This window comes from Diadema antillarum, unplaced genomic scaffold, assembly GCF_040938485.1.
Source record: "Diadema antillarum isolate AM-2024a unplaced genomic scaffold, OU_Dant_1.0 scf00000097, whole genome shotgun sequence".
NCBI classification, from domain to species: domain Eukaryota; kingdom Metazoa; phylum Echinodermata; class Echinoidea; order Diadematoida; family Diadematidae; genus Diadema; species Diadema antillarum.
In genome coordinates, this window is record NW_027270986.1 from 1,018,396 (window position 1) to 1,039,478 (window position 21,083).

The 21,083-nt window shown below is 38.6% G+C and overlaps 1 protein-coding gene and 2 non-coding genes across 3 annotated transcripts in view; all 3 read left to right on the forward strand.

Moving 5' to 3' along the window:
- LOC139718575 (chromodomain-helicase-DNA-binding protein 1-like) overlaps positions 1-2,583 on the forward strand; it is a 55,482-nt gene extending 52,899 nt beyond the window's left edge. Inside the window, exons 37-38 of the mRNA XM_071630042.1 lie at positions 702-836; positions 2,316-2,583. Of these exons, the coding sequence (XP_071486143.1) occupies positions 702-836; positions 2,316-2,583 (403 nt within the window). The remainder of the gene's footprint in view (positions 1-701; positions 837-2,315) is intronic.
- Positions 2,584-10,255: 7,672 nt separating this feature from the next.
- On the forward strand, positions 10,256-10,337 carry Trnas-aga (transfer RNA serine (anticodon AGA)). Its single transcript has one exon. It is a non-coding gene; the product is annotated as a tRNA-Ser (tRNA).
- A 9,853-nt stretch (positions 10,338-20,190) lies between these two features.
- Trnal-caa (transfer RNA leucine (anticodon CAA)) lies at positions 20,191-20,339 on the forward strand. Its single transcript has 2 exons — positions 20,191-20,228; positions 20,295-20,339. It is a non-coding gene; the product is annotated as a tRNA-Leu (tRNA).
- The last annotated feature ends 744 nt before the right edge of the window (positions 20,340-21,083 follow it).

Genomic DNA, 21,083 nt, shown 5'->3' on the forward strand with positions numbered 1-21,083 from the left:
GTAGTTACTTTGGATAGATGTCTGTTTTTATATATTATGCATGTTGCAATGTTCTTACCGACATACGAAGTGACTTTTCTCATAGATTTGTCATATTTAGTCATGTGTTGGTTTTGAGTCACAGCCTTTCGTAACATAAAGTTCGGAACGGGATAAATGCTTTAAAACTCTGTAGGGGATCTTTCCATACTAACTATGTCGTAATTATGCCTTTCATTTGTCTCGTGTTTCCTTCTTGGTGTTGCGTGTGTAATGTTAGTTTGTAGGTTATTATTGCTATGATTTATGGCGAGATTCAGCACATGCTGTTCTTCTCCCGCCAAAATTGAATTTGTTACCATATCTTGGCAAATTGTTTTCCACCAGTTTGTCATTTTTAAACGTTCTGTGAGTCCATTTCTCCCCCCAGCTGGACCTCAGTAATGCTGATTTTCACGAGCTTCACAGTACAAGAAGATCAAGTCCAAGTTTGCTCCCACATGCGAAGGGCAAAATAACAATGGTCTTTACTATCATATACAAACAATAAATCACGTGCAATCATTAAAACTGATTTACTTTCTACACCTTTGTGCATCGATGCAATAAAACTGTCCTCTGCCGAGAGATTTATTGAGAAAGCATGGTCTTTGCTCCCCAGGTTAAATGGCTTTCTCTCTCTCCTCTCCATTTCTTCTCCCGCAATTCTCCCTTCTCTTCAGGTATGGTGCCGGTGATGGGGCGGGAGGTTACAACAGGTCACATTACGAGAATCACAGATTTACTGGCAGCTACCATTCTGGTGCGGGAGGGGGTGAGAGCAGGTATTCGAGGGACAGAGACGATTCGCACGGGAGGTGAGAATTCCTGGCTCTTCCAAGTCCATCCCCCCCCCCCCCCCATCCTGTCTCTTTGTGTCTTTTAGTATCTCTATGTATTTTTACACTGTACCTCTGCCAAGGAGGTTATGATTTTGTCAGCATTTGTTGGTTTGTTTGTGTACAATATAACTCAAAAGTATAACTAAAAGTTGTGAATGGATTCGAATGAAACTTGCAGGAAAAGTTGAAAATGACACAAGGAACAGCTGATTAAATTTTGGTAGTGATACGGGAATTGTTTTGTATTTATGAAGGATTTTTTTTTTAATCTCTTGGCAAATATGTCAATGAACTTTGGAGTTCAAGCTGCATGTATTTGAGGTTTGCATATATGCGCACATGCTCTGCTCGGGCAAGGTGCTACGCAGCTGGAAGCTGATGACGTAGACAAAAGTTTTCTATATTGGAAATTGGGTGATTTTCAACATGCTCGTGTGGGTGGATAGCTGCTTGCCGGAGGTCTGTGTTCTCCAAGTGCTTTTCTAGTTTCAATTTGTTCCTCTGTGTACTCCTTTTGGGCAGGGTACCGTGATAAGGGGAAAGGAATAACCGTGGATAGGGCTTGTCTGCGTGAAGATGATTTGAGATCATGGTGGGTGATTATCACATTTCATAATCATGACGTATGAGTGAAAACCAAAGGCATAAAGGGATATGAATTAATCAGAGGTCAAATCATTCAGAATGGTCAAAACTTGGCTTATCAAGACTGTCCAATTTATGGATGCCTCAGAGATGTTTTGAATTTCTTTCTTTGTGCAGTTATGCTTGTATCATACATATGTTATGCATATTTAACACCAAAACACACACACACACAATTATATATGATTTGCCCTAGTTCCTTGCTAGGAAAAAGCAAAAAGAAGAGTCTAAAAAGCTATAAAGGTTGAATATGTTGCCAAAATTGGCTTTTCCATGCATTTTTCTTTCTTTCATGGTCTCTGACTTTATATACAGATAATGTAATGCCACACAACATTATGTGTGTGTTTGTGTGTGTTCTGTATTCATAAATGACTGTTCTGGGATGTCTGACATACAGTACTACAGTACACATGTGAGGTGTGATTTTCACTCTTCAGACCTATGTTGAAATATTGAATTTTAGAGTGCATGCTTTCGCCACAGTCAGTGCTGCTGCCTCAAACCAGATTTTTGTCAGTAATTTTTCTTGTCATTACACCGTGCATCACTAACAGAAGTTTCAGCCCTGTACGTTGGTTCTGAAAGTTGTGTAAAGCGTTCAGTGTAGTGACTGGACAATTTCTTGTCATCTGTTCTGTTAATTCCCCAACTGGTAATTTTACAACAGTTTCGCAGGGTTGTAAACTTTAAAATTTTTAAAATGTGTTTACCCCCCGACCCCCGAGTGGGCGTCATTTATACAACAGCAAGGATGCTTTACATCCTGCCCACTTACTGGTACACTTTTCTGTCCTTTTCTCTCGATAGATATGACCACAAGAGGGATCACACATCACAAGGTTCTAATCATAACAGACATTACCATCGGGAGGAGCACCGTCGTCATAGCGACAAGGATGGCAACGGCCACGACGACCAGCCCGGGCACTTTCAGCGGGCGCACTCGGCCGAGGGCAAGAAGCGGAAGGCGGAGCAGCGCATGGACCGGGCGGGGGGCGACCACCACCGGCGGGGGGAGCATCGGGGGGATTCAGGGAGGGGGGACATGTGGTCAAGTGGGGATCACGGGAGGTAACACAGGGAGTGTGGGTTGCGGGGTGGGGGCGGGGTGCGGGGATCTGTAGAAACTTACCGATAGACTTGTGTGTACATAGACAACGAAATCACCTATTTGCCAGGTCAGATCTTAACCGATGTGAAAAGCGGAACACACTGTACAGATTATCATACGTGTTAGGTGTAGGTTCATTGAATGTACTGTGTATAGATAGTATATGACGAGACCCAATATCGAGACTCTTGCTCAGGATGTCGTGAACAACACAGGAACGTATACAGAGACACACAATGCTAACGTCGTAACTCAGTTGCAACCGCGAGAGGTTTAGTTCGCCGTAGAAAACAATGCAAGCGTACGTCCATTCCGAGTTGAAGCCAAAATTGAGTTGAGGGTGCGGCATATGCAGAATCGATGTGCACTGAGTGATGTAAAAACTATGTTAAACTCAAAAGAGTTCATGAATATGACACAGAGACCAGAACTTCGCAATATCTTTGTACCTTGTGATGTGCATGCAGATAGATGTCAACAAAGAGCTGTTCGTTACTTGAGCCACTTGTCTCTAGACAGCAGGGAAATAATGACGGAAAAATTGCAATACAGTTACAGAGCTTGACACTTGCAAGAAACATTTTTTTACCGTAACTGATGTGCGCTACCGAGCCTCTTAAGTGCTCTCATGTCCATTGTTCTGGCACTGTACTCGTTTTACTCACAGAATACCACCCATTTATATCGATCGTCTGTCTTTAACCAAGAAATTCTTGCCTGTTATTGTACCCACCATGTGATAAGTGTTGATGGAGCTGTGTTCGAGTCTGAAGTTCAACTCTGTGTAATCCATTTTCCAGATGATGTGCAAGGCAGGTTTTTCACACTCATTGTCTGCCTTTGCATCTTGAGTCCTTTTGTCAGACAGTATTAGACATATCTCATTGGTGTTAACTGTAACCGTATTGAATCATCCAGCGCAATTTTTAATCAGTTCTCCAATTACCAATGGAAGACCTTGTCGCCCGTACTTACACTGCATTAAAGTTGTTGCAACTGCTGTCGCAATTTATGTGAAATGCAATTGGGGGAATTTTTGACTGAAGAGGGCCTTAAGTTCCACATACACATAGCACCTCTTTGAGGTAGAAGTCGAGGTTGTATCAAAACAGTCTCATACTTTTAGTGCTCGCTGACAGTGAGAATTTGTTGAGACTTCCAAGAAGTTGACCGAGCTTCACAGAAAAGTATTGTTATTTTCATCACAGGATATCTGTACTTCAGAAAGACTCAAACAAAGTTGTGCAATCGCAAGAATTATAAGAAACACCAAGAATTAAACTCGTGAGGAATTGGCAAGAAATTTTTCACCAGTGTTGCCAGCCACTTGCGATCATACTGTCAAGATAATGTTACATTCTCATGATTTCTCGATAAGACGACATCTGTATAAATTGATAAATTGGATAGGATATGACTGTTTCTGAAAGACCTACATCCTTCTTGGACAGATATATTTGAAAAAGACAGGAGTGATTATAAACCTGGTCCAGCCTAGGTCTTCTTCCACGAGTCATGTTGTGACTGATTTCTCTCAACATCTCTCCTGTTTTTAATACTTCACAAAGAGGCATCAAAGTGGATGCATCAGTTGCACGCAACTTGCAGCGTACTTTAGTAAGGGCAGCTCAACATATCCACGCACTTCTGTGTGTGCATTTTGAAAAGCTACGGACAGATGCTGAAGATTGTTTTTAGCATCACAGCTGGACGTGATTCAAAGACTGAATGATGTGTTGTGTGATTATCAATGATAGGAGCAACGACTGATCAGTTTTCAGAAATAGGTTCGAATTAGGCAGCCAGATCTTTCAGCACTCCCTTTTCCCCCCATGCTCCAAATGCAGCCAGTTTGGTATGTTTTAATCTGTCTTATTCAAGTCTAGTTGTGAGGATGGTTGATGTATAATGGGTGGCACGACAGGTGATGTTCCGTGAACTCATCGTTGTCAGTATGTAAGCATACAGTGGATTGTGGAATATGAAATGTACTTGAAGATCATGATATGAATCTCTGAAAAGATGGAAATATTACATAACTCTGCAATCATGAAATGTACACAGAAGTTGGGGAACTATTTATGAAATTTGTGCTGTATATTTAGAAATACCATTCCCTTTGTTTCTTTCACGCTGAACTGAGAATACAACACAGCTAAAATTGCAATGTAGCGAGAAATAACTAGTGTTATGCAGGAGTGAAGTTGACCCATGTTTATGAACAGTATCAAAGTTGTAATACTAATTGCTCATGCATATCATTCTGAACAGGATTGACAAGATAGTATTGAAACCATTCAGGCATGACAATTATTACCTTTTTTCCCTCCATGTAATAATAGTCTTTCAAACTTTTGCTATTTTATTTTTAAATGGCATGAAGTGTCCATTGCTATAGTAAGGAGACGAAATAGATACAGTAATCTCGCACAGTACTGAACAGTAATGAACTGGTATCATGGCAGCCAGGTGTTGATAAGTGTTCTCCAGTGTTAGAATGGAGACTAGTCAATATTTTTTTTTTAAACTGAGAGCACGCCAGCCTGAGAGGCACAGTGCAGCAAGATTGTCTGGCTATTAGGGATTGCCGGCTGTCATTTATTTCAACGACTCTTTGAGGGTTAACCATGGGGCGGTGACAGCTCGCAAAACCCCTGCTAAAGGACCCCTTGTTAATAGCAGCATGAGTTGCTTTTCCCTGTCTCGGCCTTTACTGGAGTGCAAGTTCTCTTTGGATATGAAGGATGCTGAAGATGTTTTCAGAGGTCAACAAGCCAACAAATTGCATAACATAGTCGACTGGAATAGGCATTGTATTTTCATGTGTCAGAGAGAAGAGAAATTAAATTGTTGGTAGTAAAAGAATTTAATGGAATAATTAGAATATTTGAATATTTTGTATTGCATCTGAGATGGATTTGCACACAGCAACAAAAATGGTGAGAGATAGTTGGAACATTTCGTCTGTTGAGGATGAGAAGGGCGTTAAGTTGTCTTGAACACTATGGGTTTTGTGACAACTTAACGCCCTTATCATTCTCAGCAGACGATTTGTTCATGGGTTATTGTTGGGTGTTTGTTTGTTTTTTCAAATATGCTGCAGACTAACAAACTAATTGATATGTTTTCTATCCCCTGATAATGAATTGCAAGAATTTCCACAATATATTTTTGGGGCAGAAAAGCAAGTGTGATATACTAACAGGCCAGCAACTTCATGAAAAATTAAAGATAAGGCAAGTTCTTTGTTTTTTACTTCTGTGGGGAGGGGGCAGTGGATTGACAGTATACAAAAAGGTGAATGGACTCAAGTGCTAAGGTACAAGATTTGTGCGCCTCATTTGACCGAGTGTGAAATCTTCTTCCATTGCATGAGTAAAGACCATACACTATTCGTTTTATACAACACCTTGGGTCATGTCAACAGATGTTGTCCACACAGATTCTTGAATTTAGCACAGAAATGGCAACCATTTTCATGATGACGGTGAATGAGTAGCTGCACACTCACAGTCAGCCGTCAAGTGTATCTTGCACATGCGTACGCGAAAGTGATTGGTTGCAGTTGTTCACAAAAATGAGCGACAAAAGTATGTGCTTGCAAGCGCTCCTGTAATTGTCGAGTGCTTGAATGTTTGTTTATTGTGATATGAGAGCTGTGCAATGGTGCACATGTGTTATCCATTTTTGCTCAAACAAAATGGCACTGCTGACAGCCACAGTGTGCGACTGTACTTTTAAGTGAATGCCACATGATGGGCAATCGACCAATCAGATCCCTACATTCTTTTTAGGTGTTGTATAATAAGAAATGTTGACAAGTCGTAATGCTTCTGTCAGTGGAGATGTGTTCCATAGGTTTGCACATAACCTAGACTCTCATTGAAAATTGTGGATAATCATACATCAGTTACATTATTCATTTCAAGAATATTTTTTGTGTAAATTCACTATGAGCGGTCTAAAGTATCCCGGATTATTTGTCACATTGCACATATGCAACTTCACAGATTTAGAATAGAGCACACCCCTGTCATGGAATTCACATTGATACATGCACTTTGAATAATGTAACTTTTTTTCAATTACATACTCTCGAATGAGAGCCCACTTGATTTACTTGTAACTGGACAAACAGATGGCTACCATTTATCAGCCAGTATTCAACAATCACAGTATCACATAATTTGCTCAAGCTTTAACCGTATCAGCATTTCTGTGGCAGTTTTGTGAAGTGAGACATTGGATTATCTGTATGTGATTGGATGAGGGCCGCAACCCTTGCACATCATAAAGTTAAGACAGATTTCTATGCTCGTGCTATTGAGAGAGCCCTGTAGTTACAAGATGAGACTCAGATTATGCACTGTGAAGTAAAGATTTCTGAACAGTACGTATGTTCTACTTAGCCGAGTAAGATGAATAATGTTTTCCCTTATACAAACTGTCAACATGTTACAAGCAATGGTGTGGACTCATGTAACGTGTGAAAGTTTGTGCACCGCATAGTGCTACAGTGATAGAGACATCAGTTAAAAGCTTGCTGTTTCTCACGTGACCTAATAAGTAGGGGTACACTCAGACTGTTGATACCATCTGGAAGTGAGAAAATTAAGACTTGTATTACTGTGTTGTTTCAGGGCTTCATTGTCACAATACAGCCACTTCGCTGAGCTGCGAGAATTCTGTTAAAATCCTGCATATCAAAGCCCATTGAAATACCACTTTCTAGTTTGCTTTGTTTGACACATTTTAATACAGAACTAGACCGAAAGATCAGGCCGTGTTTATTGTCTGGGATTTGTTACATGAAACTACGTCTGGCTTCACAGGATCCCTTCCTATAACCATGAGAGTCAAAGAATGTTATAAAACTCCTCCAAGCAGACAAATTTCTCCGTCTAATACAGAGCCTGCGATGTGGACGCTGTGTAACCCAGATCACACACTAAGCCAGAGTCTGAAAGCTTGTGTCTGAAAGTTTTGTTACCCCTTTACTTGTGTTGCATCAAATGTGTTTGGCGTCTTCTTGACCCGTGTCGAGCCTCGCACCAACAAGCTTCTCATTTTTCGTCTCTTTGCTTCTGTGAGTCAAGGTGTCTGGTCTCTCTACAGTACGTTCACCGTACTCTACAGAAACACATTTACTCGTTTTGATATTAAATTTTTAAAAAGGGAAAGATTCGGAATGATGAAAACATGATTATTCCGTGAGCTTGCAGTGAAGCTTGCCGCGTCTCTGGACATAACCCCCCTCTCACTATTTCAAATCTAATTCCGCTTTTTACGTTTGTATATTTTGTTCTGTGCCAACCTTGAATGGTGTTCACCAAGCGATTCTTTTATATTCTGTGTGTATGTGTATGTGTGTGCACGTGTGTTGTCAAATGCTTGCTGATTTGTTTAGTGTTGTGTAATAAGCATCTCCTGACTGTGGCTAATCACTCAATCTGCAATCAAATTGCAGCACTCAGATGTTGAATCAGAAATGGAATATGAGCATTTGTATATCTTGTGTCTAGAAAGGGGCCTGCTTAAGAGATAGGACTATAACTTGTCTATTTGTGTACAGTTACATGTGGTCATTGGTGTAATCTACAGACCAAGTTTGTGCATATTGAGCAGAGAACTTATTTTGCTAAATGGAATGCAACTGTACTTGTATTACAAAAATGCATCCCAACACAACGTAATCAATGGTCTTATTTATTTGATTTTCCACAAGGGCATACTTTGCCCATTAATAGTTACAGAGGTGGCAAAAAAAGGAGTGCAAAACTTTCATCAAGATTAGAGAATGCCCCTAATCATGCAGGTATTTTAGCAACAATGTGCGAGGATACAGAGCTGATAATCGGTCACGTTCATGTAGCATACACTTTCAACTCTACAATGTGTTGCAGAAATATTTCACATGGCAATGAGAAGATTCTGTGTCCTAATGATGTGGTGTAAAGAGAGTCTAGAATTCATGATTTATACCAAGAGGAGAATCTTGTCGGCCTTGATACGTAGTGTCTTTGCTTTGTGTCACGTGATGTGTCGTTTTCTTGTGTGGTGGATAAAAAACAAGTAACTTTTGGTAGCTGCAAATAAACGTCTTGTGCAGGTGAGTTTATCAGTGTTGTAAATGTAAATACAAATTGTGTATGAAGCATTGATGAAATACCATGTTGTATATAAATACATGATGTACATGTGAGACAATGTAAATGCCAGTGGCTTGGCATGATCTCTCGCTTATTCATAAATGAAATAAAATAATGCAGATACATGGAACACAATGTGAAGCTGTGAATTTTCAGTCTTTTCTCTGGTCTGTAATATTACTCTTCTGAACATCTACACATTGCTATACTACAGTGCACTCCCGTAATAACAGACACGGTTATAACGAAATTCCGGTTACGACAAAATAAAAATTCGGGCCGCAACATTATCCTCTCTCTCTTTTTTATTGTTTATTTGTTTGGTTGTAACGAAAATTTCGATATAACGGAAAAAAAATTGCCGGTCCCGAGGACTTCGTTACAATGGGTTTCCACTGTATCATGGAGCCCAGTCTGATCAGGTTTTCAGTACCCCTGCTGAAGTAACTTTCTAATTTTAATCTAATTTTATTTTCTAATCTTTGCTCTTGCTAGCACAAGGTTACTACATCTCCATTTAGTATATAGTCTGTATGTATATACAACTGTATATGGTGGATCCCCATATATATGTATATATATATATATATATATATAATCCGCACAAAAATACCCACTTTTACAGTTGGATATATCGTATATACATGTAGATATATTATACATTATACATAATAAAGACTTACATGTACATTTTTGTGCCAATCATATTAATATAAACATAAAAACGAGGTAGATTTCTCACCTTTCCAAATCTTCCGATTTATTGTGCACACCAGTGCACATTATCATGCCATGGATTAATATATTATTGTCTATGATTTGAATGTAGGGCTATAGGGCTACCTGTCTGCAAAGTGCAAACCATGTGTAGGACCATCGGAATCCATACAGCATCCCTTTTTTTTTGGGGGGGGGTGGATTTTTGTGGGTGTTTTGTTTGTTTTTTTTCTGCTCACTCACGTACCGTCGAACGCCACACACAGTGGGGCTAAATCACAGAACTTCACGTAGGAAAGCCGCCGTAGTATTAGGCCTAACAGCACACGCAGTGGTGGGGCCTATTTTACGTGTATGCCAATCTAGTCAGATGTGATGTTACATATAGCTGGAAGTTACATATAGCTCGAACGAGTTCCAGTGTTATTCGCTCTTGACTTGTTGTAGACAGTATTTAGATCTAGTATCTGTTACTTCCGTGACAAGACAGCTTACTCTTGGTCAATGGAGGCGAGACACAGCCATGCAAATTCTGCAAGGTATGGGACTAAGAAAATGAACGTATACTCGACTTTATAGTAATACTGAATAATCATTATGTTGATTAGAAGACAGTTATATAATTTTGAAAAGTCAAAAATGTAGAGGTAAATGATGGAAAAGTAGCGAGAAATGAAGTAAACATTTTAAATGTAAAGAAAGAATAGTTGGCATGTCATTAAGGAGCCATACTAACTATATAAAGCTAAATACGACACGCTCCTCAGCAAGTAGTCGTGGCCGAGCGGTTAAGGCGACAGACTAGAAATCTGTTGGGGTCTCCCCGCGCAGGTTCGAATCCTGCCGACTACGATATTTTTTTTTTCTCTCTTTTTTTGTCCTTTTTTAAAAAAAATTGATATGTTACTCATATACATAATACCACGTGCTATTAATCATGCTTAAATTCAAATACACATTCCAAGGGAACTATGCATGAGTTCAATGAGTCAGATGTTGCCAAAGTCATGGTAAATTTCAAACTACATGTATTATAGGCTATGACCTTTTTTTTTTTTTTTTTCTGAAAGAGGTTTGTGTTGTTCCCGGTTCAAATATAAAAAAAGAAATAATAATAAAACCTGTTTGGACCTATCATCAAACGATGACAAAACATTTCATCCATAATATTACAATATGAAGTATATATTGAAGATCATTGACTATTCACTGAGTGCTCTCTGTTGTTCACATTTTGCTATATAGGCCTATATAGGCATTAACAGTGGCGGATCCAGGCGAGGGTGCACCGGGCGTCCCCCCCCCCCTTATTTTTTGTTGTTAAAACAAAAAAAGAAAAAGAAAAATAGGGGAGGCGTCCCCTCTTTACGGCACCAATGAATCATTTCATAATCGTTAAGAGATATCTTGAGATACCGTTTTCTTTACATAGGTCTGATCTTGTTGTCCGATCAACGATGAGAAATATAGAATATAAATACATCCAAATGTCAGATCGATGGGTCAGTTTACGAAAATGGAAGAAAAACAAACAAACAAAAAGAAACACAATGTTATGTACAATGTATGTATTATGTATGTATATTATGTATACATTTATGAAATACCAAATGGTCACCAATACCAATGGCCAGAAGAAACGGCGACACCATATCAAACCTTATACACACAATTATTGTGGGTTGGTGTCTTTTTTTTGGGGGGGGGGGGGGGGGAGGGTCCATAAAATAGAATATAACTAGTCTATATTTTACGCATACAGGAGAATTTTAATCAATTTGTTTTGAGATAATGACATGTTCGGGACTTATTGGCGAAAAATTACAAAACCAAAACTCGACGTTTATATAAGACTGTCGCGATTTTATATGTTTGTTTTTCCTCTATTTCAAAGATAACTTGAACATGGTTTTTAGTTTCTCTACAGTTAGGTCCTCTCTCTCTATTATGAATATTGATAAGGCCTACTGTCAGTAAATAACTTTTATTCGACCATCTTAAATTTCACCCCAGTGAATGTATTTACAGTACGAAATTCAGAGACCATCCCCCTCCCCCCCCCCCCCCCCCCATACGCGGGCATGAGCACATTTTCACGCACATAAATATCTGTCTATCGTTCTGTCGCTCTGTCAGTCCATCCTTCCATCCTTAGAATTCCATCCCAAAATTTATCTGTTGGTCTGTATGATTATATCTGTTCATATAGGTACACGTATCTTCAAACAGTTCCATTAAATTTGAAACCCACGACAAGACTCATATAAGATTGCGTTATACATGTAATGATTACATGAGTGTACTTACTTTGTCCAAATTGGAACCAATAATTGCTGCTATCACCAAAATGCCTCATGGACAGGCATTTAGTGTGGTGCAACGAGAAGCAGAGAATATTGCATTATTTTGTCTGTTTTCGATGTGTAAGAGCGCACATCTTCCCCGTAATTCCATGTCATATTCATTTAGTACACGTCTTTGATTTTTATCTTCAAGCAAGCACTACACACGGCTTAACAGATAGATTTTTCTTCATCTTTGTGAAGAGTTTTCTTTATTTTGATACTCATAATCACATGTATTTTGGTTAATTTACGTTTTTGCAGTCAAATTACAAATATGTTCTTCTTATACATGGTATATAATGTTCTCTATTTATTTGATGGAATAGAAAATAATCTGAACTTGTACAAAAGACAAAAATAAGAATTGATCGAACAAAACCACCACTTTGAATAACTTAGTGTAGCTATCCCTAAACTAACTGAGAGTATGTGTTCTGGATGAATGATTATGACAGTTTTAATGTTCTTAAGTTTCAAATGTTTTTAATAGTAGAGCAGATAAGCCGAAGAATTGTGCAAAATTTGACTAAAGCATGAAACTTTCACAATTGTTAGTACATGCTATAAGATTAATTTTAAGATCGGGAGGTAAGTCTGAATTGACCTCTGATGACCTCCAGAGGTCAATGACCTCAAAATGTCAGAAAATTTATATTTTGCATCATTGGTTAATGATAAAACACAGTAATGATGTACTAAAACTTAATTTTTGTCACAGTGAAATTGTCTTTATATTCCACAGAGCCCTGACAGGTTTCTATCTTTGACCTCTGATGACCTCCAGAGGTCAATGACCTCAAAATGTCAGAAAATTGATATTTTAACGCGTCACTCATAACTGAAACACGATAATTATGTACTAAAAACTAATTTTTGTAAGAGGAATTGCCTCAATGTTCCACTGAGCCTTTCGAGTCAGATTTCTGCCTTTGACCTCTGATGACCTCAGATGACCTATGATGAGGCCAATGACCTCAAAATGTCAGAACATTGATATTTGGTGCAATTGGTTGATGACAAACATGATTTAGATGTTATATTCATTTGTATTACAATTGAATTGTTTTCCTATTCCACAGAGCAAGAGAAATTACTCACGTGTCTCTACCTTTGACCTCTGAGGAAGGTGACAGGTCAATGACCTCAAAATATCAGAATATTGATATTCTATCGATAGTCAATGGTCAACTTTGTAATACCCGATGTACAATCATTTATGCTATAATAGAAGAATCTTGTCATTCCATGGAACATTGGTCATTAGCCTGTGCATTATATCCAACTTTGACCTCTCAGGACAATGAGAGGTCACTAAGGTCACATGTGTAGGCTTACCTGTATTGATGTTTGGCTTCATTGGTGTAATCGTAAATGCTTAATAATGTACAAATCACGCATTGACGTTTTGATCAAAGTATGTATGCATATTCCACAGAGCATTGGTTTATAGTAACAGGTCTCTGAAATGTGAGAGGTCAATTACTTCAGAAATAAAGCTTAAGTTTCTTGAGTGATGGCAGTGACCTCAAATATAACTGTTATGTTTGGGTTAGTTATGAAGACTAGCAAATATAGGCAAATATGGCCATTATCTCGACACTCGAGGAAAACAAGGCCCACGAGACTGATATACAGAGTGTTTAATCTATTCAGTGTAAGTCTCATAGATTTTTTCCCTCATTTGTTGGACTCAATATGGGACTGGTTTGCCTAAGTGTCAAGCTCATGGGCAATATTTGCATAGTTTCCAGCTGGTGGGCCTGTATTGGCCAGTGTAAAGCTGGTGGGTTGTTACAGTATGACTGCGATGAATGACTCATGGTCCTGGAGTGTACAGTCCACAGCTGCGACATCATGGACCATCTTGAAAACTTCGACATACTGTGAGGCCCAACATTCATTCCACATGAAGCAATCCTGTGTATTGCAACTAGCTATTGCCATCCGAGACCTACCCAGGGAATAGATAAGCCTTCATGGCAAACCATGGAGAAAGCGGATTGTGCAAAATATTTTGGAGTTCCAATAGGAGGCTCAGCTGGAATCAAATCGCCACAGCAGCTCAAAAAGGTTATACTTCAACCAAAGACTCTCTCCAGACGAAGATACGAGTATCATAAAGTTCAGGTGTTTTGCTACTCCATGCCGCTCAGGACTGTCCTGGAATATGCATGCATCATCTGGGATCCATTCACCCAGGTGAAACATCATGAAGTTTGGAATGATCCAGAGAAGATACGCACTCTTTAGCTGCAATGATCATCATATGCAAAACAAGCAGTGTTACAGCCACACTTGAAAAACAAAACAAAACAAAACAAAACAAAACTACAATGGCAATCCCTGTAAGAACGTACAGCACAGGCAAATTCAGCGATGATGTTCTGCATCAAGAACCCCACAATATCCACTCCGCAGGGAAGTTGTGGCTCTATTGCTGCATTCTTCAAAAAGGGCAAATGACCAAAAATGTCAGGCATCATTTGCAAGAACACAAAGTAGGCCTACTCCGAAAAAAGGTGGCGGCTACTCTCGGCCACTGTCTCTTGTATCTCTTTGAAACACTTCAGGAGATAGATACTCAATATTCAGCTCTGTTATTAAAGATACATATGTCTCTCTTTTTGTTTTTGCATTTGTTTGTTGTTTTTTGCTTCATATAGCTCTTTGGATACCTTCTTTAACCAATTAAGAAAAGGCTGCATGGCAGAATATCACAAGATTACACAGTATAATGAAGAAGAAGAAGAAGAAGAAGAAGAAGAAGAAGAAGAAGAAGAAGGAGAATAGGAAACGAGATCTGCTGTCAATGATGCAGAGCCAATACCAATCAGTTCCATGGCAGATCTTAGTCGGCACTGCAAAGGTTTGGATGTCTCTCTCTGTTGACAAAGGATATTCTAAAGCTCCAAGTAAGTCCATGGGGGTGGTTTACATTGTCTGGGCATATAGGGTTGGGTTGGGTATATGAGGATATGATGCTTTGTTATAACAATTAGGTCTGAGATATTTGTTTTTTATGTTTGTTTTGACCATCCCGCATGGATCTCCAATGAAAAGGAATGATAATGTGTTAGACCCAGCCGCCACCGTGTTTTGTCAATAGATTTTGATATTACAGTGTAGTTGAGAAAATAGTAACCGCTCATTGTCCTAGATGGAAGTCAAAATTGAACTGTGTGTGGAATACTCTGCATACAATTTTGGACACACACACACACACACACACACAAAATGCATTTTTTAAAATATAATTATTATTTCATAAGCAGCTGGCCATTACAAACCAATGAGACCAGACATCAATATTCTTACATTTTGATGCATATCTTTCAATATCCTCCAGAGGTCAGAGGATCATCGCTAATGTTCATGTGAAATGAGTACACGCCTTTTGAATTGCTCACTTTTATTGCTGTAGAAATACACAATATGTGCATCATGTCAATCATTAGATATTGTATCAGTTTCATTTTCAGTCTTGGATTATTTTTTCTATACAAATAAAATCTTGGCAAAGTAAACAACTTTCACATCAAAATATAAACGAGAATACTAAAAAAGAAATAGATGTAATAACGTGCAAGGCAAATACCAGGCCTACATCATCTTAAGGTATACAGGTGAAGGAAATCACCTTATTGATAAACAATTTACTTGACTGGGATAGCGACCACTGAACAATACTGTTTCTTAAAACTCTCTCTTCTTTTCAACAAGTGGAATAAAACACATGCACATACCGGGGCATCAGTTTGGAGGAGGGGTGGGGTGGTGGCAGGGATAGTTGACCCCCACCCCATTAAATTATGAGATAATGATCTATGTTTTGTTGTTGTTAGTTTTTGTTGTTGTTTTTTGCTTTTTGCTTTTTAGACAGAAAACTGCCCAAGTTTTTCACTTTAAGTGTGCATCGGATTGTTAAAATTTAATTCTGAAATGCAAAATCTCCCTTCTGTGAGAGGGGATATCTCCTTTCGATAGACTCCTTCCCCCTGCTTGGTTCCTTCCACAGATATAACATACTTTGGGGAATGATAATTTCCCTTATTCTATGAAAAATGTTTTTAAGAGATATTTTTATTTGAATTCCAAAGATGAAAAGGCTTCCCTATATATGCACGATTGTTCATTTTGGAGGGCAAGAGGCATTTGCCCCGCCTCCCGAGAAAATATGGGAGGGGGAATGGTGGGGACATAAAACTTTGCCTCCAAGTATTTCCTGAGATGGAGTTTTTTTTTCTTCACTTTTTTTGACAGAAAATGAATTGTCACTGAACATTTCAGCTATAGTATGCACCAGATTAAAAGGCAGAATCTCCTTTGCATTTATACCCCCTCCCCCACACTATCTTTCGTTATGTCCCCTTCCATATACGCTCAGTGCTTTTGTCCCATTTTTGTTCTATATCATCACAAAGTATGAACTAGATCTTTAATTTCAGTTCCGACATATCAAGGAAAATCCCTCTTGTTGGAGGGGGTAGTGTATCTTTCAATTAACAATCCCTCCTCGGTTTCTACCCTTAGATTTGGTACACTCCTTTTACTGATAATTTCCCAAATATTCCATCATAAATGAGTATACTAATTTTTTTTTTACATTTCTATTCTTACTGCAAAGGCTCCCTCGCATGGGAAGGATTGGGGGACAGCCCCTTTCATACCCTCCTCTCGCTGTATCAACCTCTCCTCCATGCATTGATTATGGCTACACATTTGGGTATGGACTTTTTTTTTCAAAATGGTAGTTCAACACCAAGAGTGGCACGAGATCATTGAATTGCAAACAAAAGAATGCAAAAGCTCCATAATGTGGGAGGGGGATACCTCCACCCACATCCTTCTGTCGATTGGTCTCCCTCCATAGATGGCTGATTTACTACACCTTTTTGATACAAATTTCGAGGTATTCCTTCAAAAGTGCCTGTGTGCCAGGTCGTTGAATCTCATTTCTCAAAATACAAGAGCTCTCTCGAATGGGAGTGGAATACCCTACCCTCGCCAACGCTGCGCTTGCTGGGTTCCCATCCATATAGACTTGGTACACCTTGGTGATCCATAATTTTCTAAATATTCCCCAAAACGTATGCATCAGATTCTTTAAAAAAAAAAAAAAAAAAACTTCGTCTTTGGGAGGAGGGTAGGTGAGATGCGCCCACACCCCATCAACTTCCGTATAAGTGATGACGCACACATTAAACAAGAGCTACACTGAATCACTGATTTCAGGTCTAAACCTGCAAAAATCCAATCCCCCACCCACATCCTCCCCTCCCCCTCCGCTTCATTCCTTTGCACCATGAACTTATGCTTTTACATATTTTCCAAGTCCCCCCCCCACGTGAAAACAGATCGACACCCCTTGCTCTGTGCACATACCTGACTTAGATAATTACCTGAAAAGTTCTGCGGAATGAGTAGCCACTTTTTTGGTAACAGAAATGCATGGTTTGTAAAGCCCTACATTATAAACAATTATTAACTATTAACTATCGCAATATCAATATTAACATCCTCACATTTCATTCGAGGTATTTGACCTTGTGTGATTTTCATAGGTGAACGGTAATGGCTCGTTAATAAGCAGGGCCTACGAGTGCTCTCTAGAACATCATCATGTTTACCATTGATGATGCCAAACTATTCTCATATTTTGAGGTCATTGACCTCTCGAGATCATCAGAGGTCAAAGGCAGAAACTTGTCAGTGTGCCTTGGAATATGAAGACGATGTCATTGTACACAGATATGCTTGTTTTGTACATCTTTACCATGTTTGACACCAATGATGTCATACTTCAGTATTCTGATATTCTGAGGTCATTGACCTCTCAAGGTCATCAGAGGTCAAAGGTAGAAACCTGTCAATGCTCTGTGGAATCAGAAAATGGTTTCCCTGAAGTATAGATGCATGTTTAGTGAATCATAAACACATATATCATTCACAAATGTCTAAAAACATCGATATTTTGATATTTAAAGTTCATTGACCTCTGGAGGTCATCAGAGGTCAAAGGTAAAAACCTGTCAGTGCTCTGTTGAATCTGGAAATGATTTCTCTGTGGTATAAATGCATGTTTAGTGCAACATAACCACATATATCATTCGCAAATGTCTAAAAACATCGATTTTCTGATATCTAAAGTACATTGACCTCTGGAGGTCATCAGAGGTCAAATCAGACTTACCTCCCGATCTTAAAATAAATCTTATGGTATGTACTAACACTGGTGAAAGTTTCATGCTTTAGTCAAATTTTGCACAATTCACGTGATTTTGAGGGCTTATCTGCTCTACTATAAGGAACAATGATGATAAAAATTGCAAACACATATTATGTAAACAAGAGAATATGTAATGACGTCATTGGTTAACAAAATCTTCCACTGACTGCACACAAATCGTTCCAAGTTTCATTTAACAACAGTTGAAATTTGGAAAGGATTTATCCATTCTCTCGAATCATTGTGGAGCTGTATTAATCTAGCACTAATGATTCTCTAAGAGGGAATAAATATTATTTACCAAAGAATCGTTTTCATTATTAGTATTGCTTTCTGTGGAGTAAAAAAAAAAAAAGAATTTGGAGAATATGACCTATAAGAGAATGCTTCGAAGTTTGCGAAAGTGACTGCGACCAATCGGGAACCTAATGAAAATTAATGTTATATACAATGATATTTTTTTTGATATTTTTTTTTTGATATTTGATATTGAACGAATATCTATATCTATACCTAACTACAGATGTACAACAATCAAATATGTAAAGACATTGCACAACAGATATATTATTATCATACACACACAATCATACACAATCATACACAATCAATAACAGGAAAAACAACGTAGTCGACGGGAGTCGAACCCGCGCGGGGAGACCCCAACAGATACCTTTAGCGTTCAATGCGTCTACTAAAGTCTGTCGCCTTAACCGTTCGGCCACGACTACGTCAATTTAGTGCACTTACCACTTTCACACAAAATATATTTATACCGCTTTCGTACATAAAACAGTTTTGCAACGGTTACAAAATTTTGGATGGTTTGCACGAATAAGCCTGAAAATACAACGAATGTGTTCATCACAGACGAGAGCGAGTACTCGATTGGACCTGAAGTGAATATCTACGACAGTTTGCATGAAATAGGGAATGAGCAAGACTGTGTCGGCCGTATAATTAACTAAACTGCTAAGTGCGATGATAATATATGCAAATATTTGCAAATAAATGCGTCTATTCGCCAAGATATTGCGAAACCCCCGAATTTAACAGCCTTCAATGTCATCACCGCACGGGTTTTCCCACTGCGTTGTTTGACATGTTTGATGTTATTGATCGGTTATTTTGCCCCAACCCATAACCATGTCAGCTCGGGGCTAGTAAAGAATTTAAGATCGATGCTTAACAGCGACGTGACAACTTTTAAACTTTCAAACCAAATGCAATCTGTGATCACAGCATTAGTCTATACAGGAAGAACTATTAATTCTTTCATAAATTATATATTTATACACAAAAAATAAATCGGCATTGTGAGATAGCATCGCTTGACAATTTTTCATGAACTGGAGTAGAATACCGCACAATATATTATTCAAATTGACAGGTATATTGACGTGTAGTAAATCAACTATTTTGTTTGTCACTGGGCAACAACATTAATTACTATTACAAAGACAAAAAAGTGAGAAACCATGAAACTACTGAAGCTATTACAGCATTATGCAAGAATTTCATTAAGAAAAAAGTGCGAAATTAAGAGCAAAACAAGTCATGAAGCATTGTCACGATAATATTGTTCGAATGACTATCATTGTCATTGTTTCATTGTTGTAAACATCATCAATATCAGCATTCTGAACGGTACAATAAATACTAACTACATTCATGTTACAGGGTCAACTTATTACTCTGTAGATAGATGGCAAGTGACGTTTTATTTCAATTGCTATAATGATCGGTTGACACGACAAAGCAAACCCCGGCTATGGGACGAAAGAAACGAACGTTGTAAAGATACAGTGTACAGGATTTTCAATGTACCTAATGAATCGATTTCCAAATTACTTTCTTTCCTTAGATTTCTTCAATCTGTAGTGATTTCTAATTTCAACTAAGAATAATCATTAATGAATCACATCAATCGCTGTGTTCTGAATTTGCAATGACTTGCAATAGTAAGCGTGTTCTCACCTTCTGTTGTATAACTGTCACTAACAATTATTATTGCGTGCACCAGGGTAGAACTTCACCGAGTAGTATCTAATTGTGTTGTAACCATGCAACAAAAGAATGACGAAACGATGAGGTATTTAAAGAGCTTGGTAATCTATTGCAATAACACAAAAAAGTAGTCGTGGCCGAGTTGGTGAAGGCGGTGGACTCAAGGTGGGTGTGAGTGTGTGAATGATATGTTGGCATTGCTCCTACGATTACTTTAGAGAAAGTTGAGGATTCCATTGGGAGTTTCCCGCGCGGGTTCGAATCCCGCCGACTACGACACTATTTTTATGCATCATTTTATTCGGACTGTCTTATACATGGTATATGTCCGAAGCTCTTTCTGGCCATTCAAGGAAATGCAGCCTCTGGTTTAACTGTTACCATGCAGACCACGGCATGCTCCTTGAGATTTTGGGCTAAATACTTTAAGGTAAAAGTTCAAAAGTCATCAAAGTTGGCTATAGGATATGGCACTTCTTATAGCTGACCCTTCATCAAGAAATGTCCAGTAGATGACTTGGTAGAAAGGGAAAAGGAAATAGACGATAATTATAGCGAAATTATAGTTGTAAAAGGAGAAAGGTCAACATCGACGGTTATTGCACTTTGATTAGATATTCTATTTTCAGCTAGGAATGTCTGTTGGTGATAACTATTAGAGCCTATATGGTCTGAAGGTTAGATAAGGTTAGCTGCCTGAAAATGCATTGGTGAAAGGTCAAAGGTCAAAAATCATAATTTAGCTGAAATGTGATTTGTGTGGCCGTATAATACTGCCAAAGTCCTATCAAAATCGTCGGTAATGTTATTTGGTGTTATGTACTGTATATAAATCGGAAAATGTTCTTTCATACTCAGAGGGTTATTAAGGGTCAATTTTCTTGGTCAGTGGACGAGATCAATGAACTTTATATTACAGAGCCCTCGAAGAGCCATTATAAGGCAAGTAGGCCTACTTGTGATGCAGTGGTTGAGTTAGAAGGGGAGGCATTCGATCCAGCTGACTTCGCGACAGCCAAA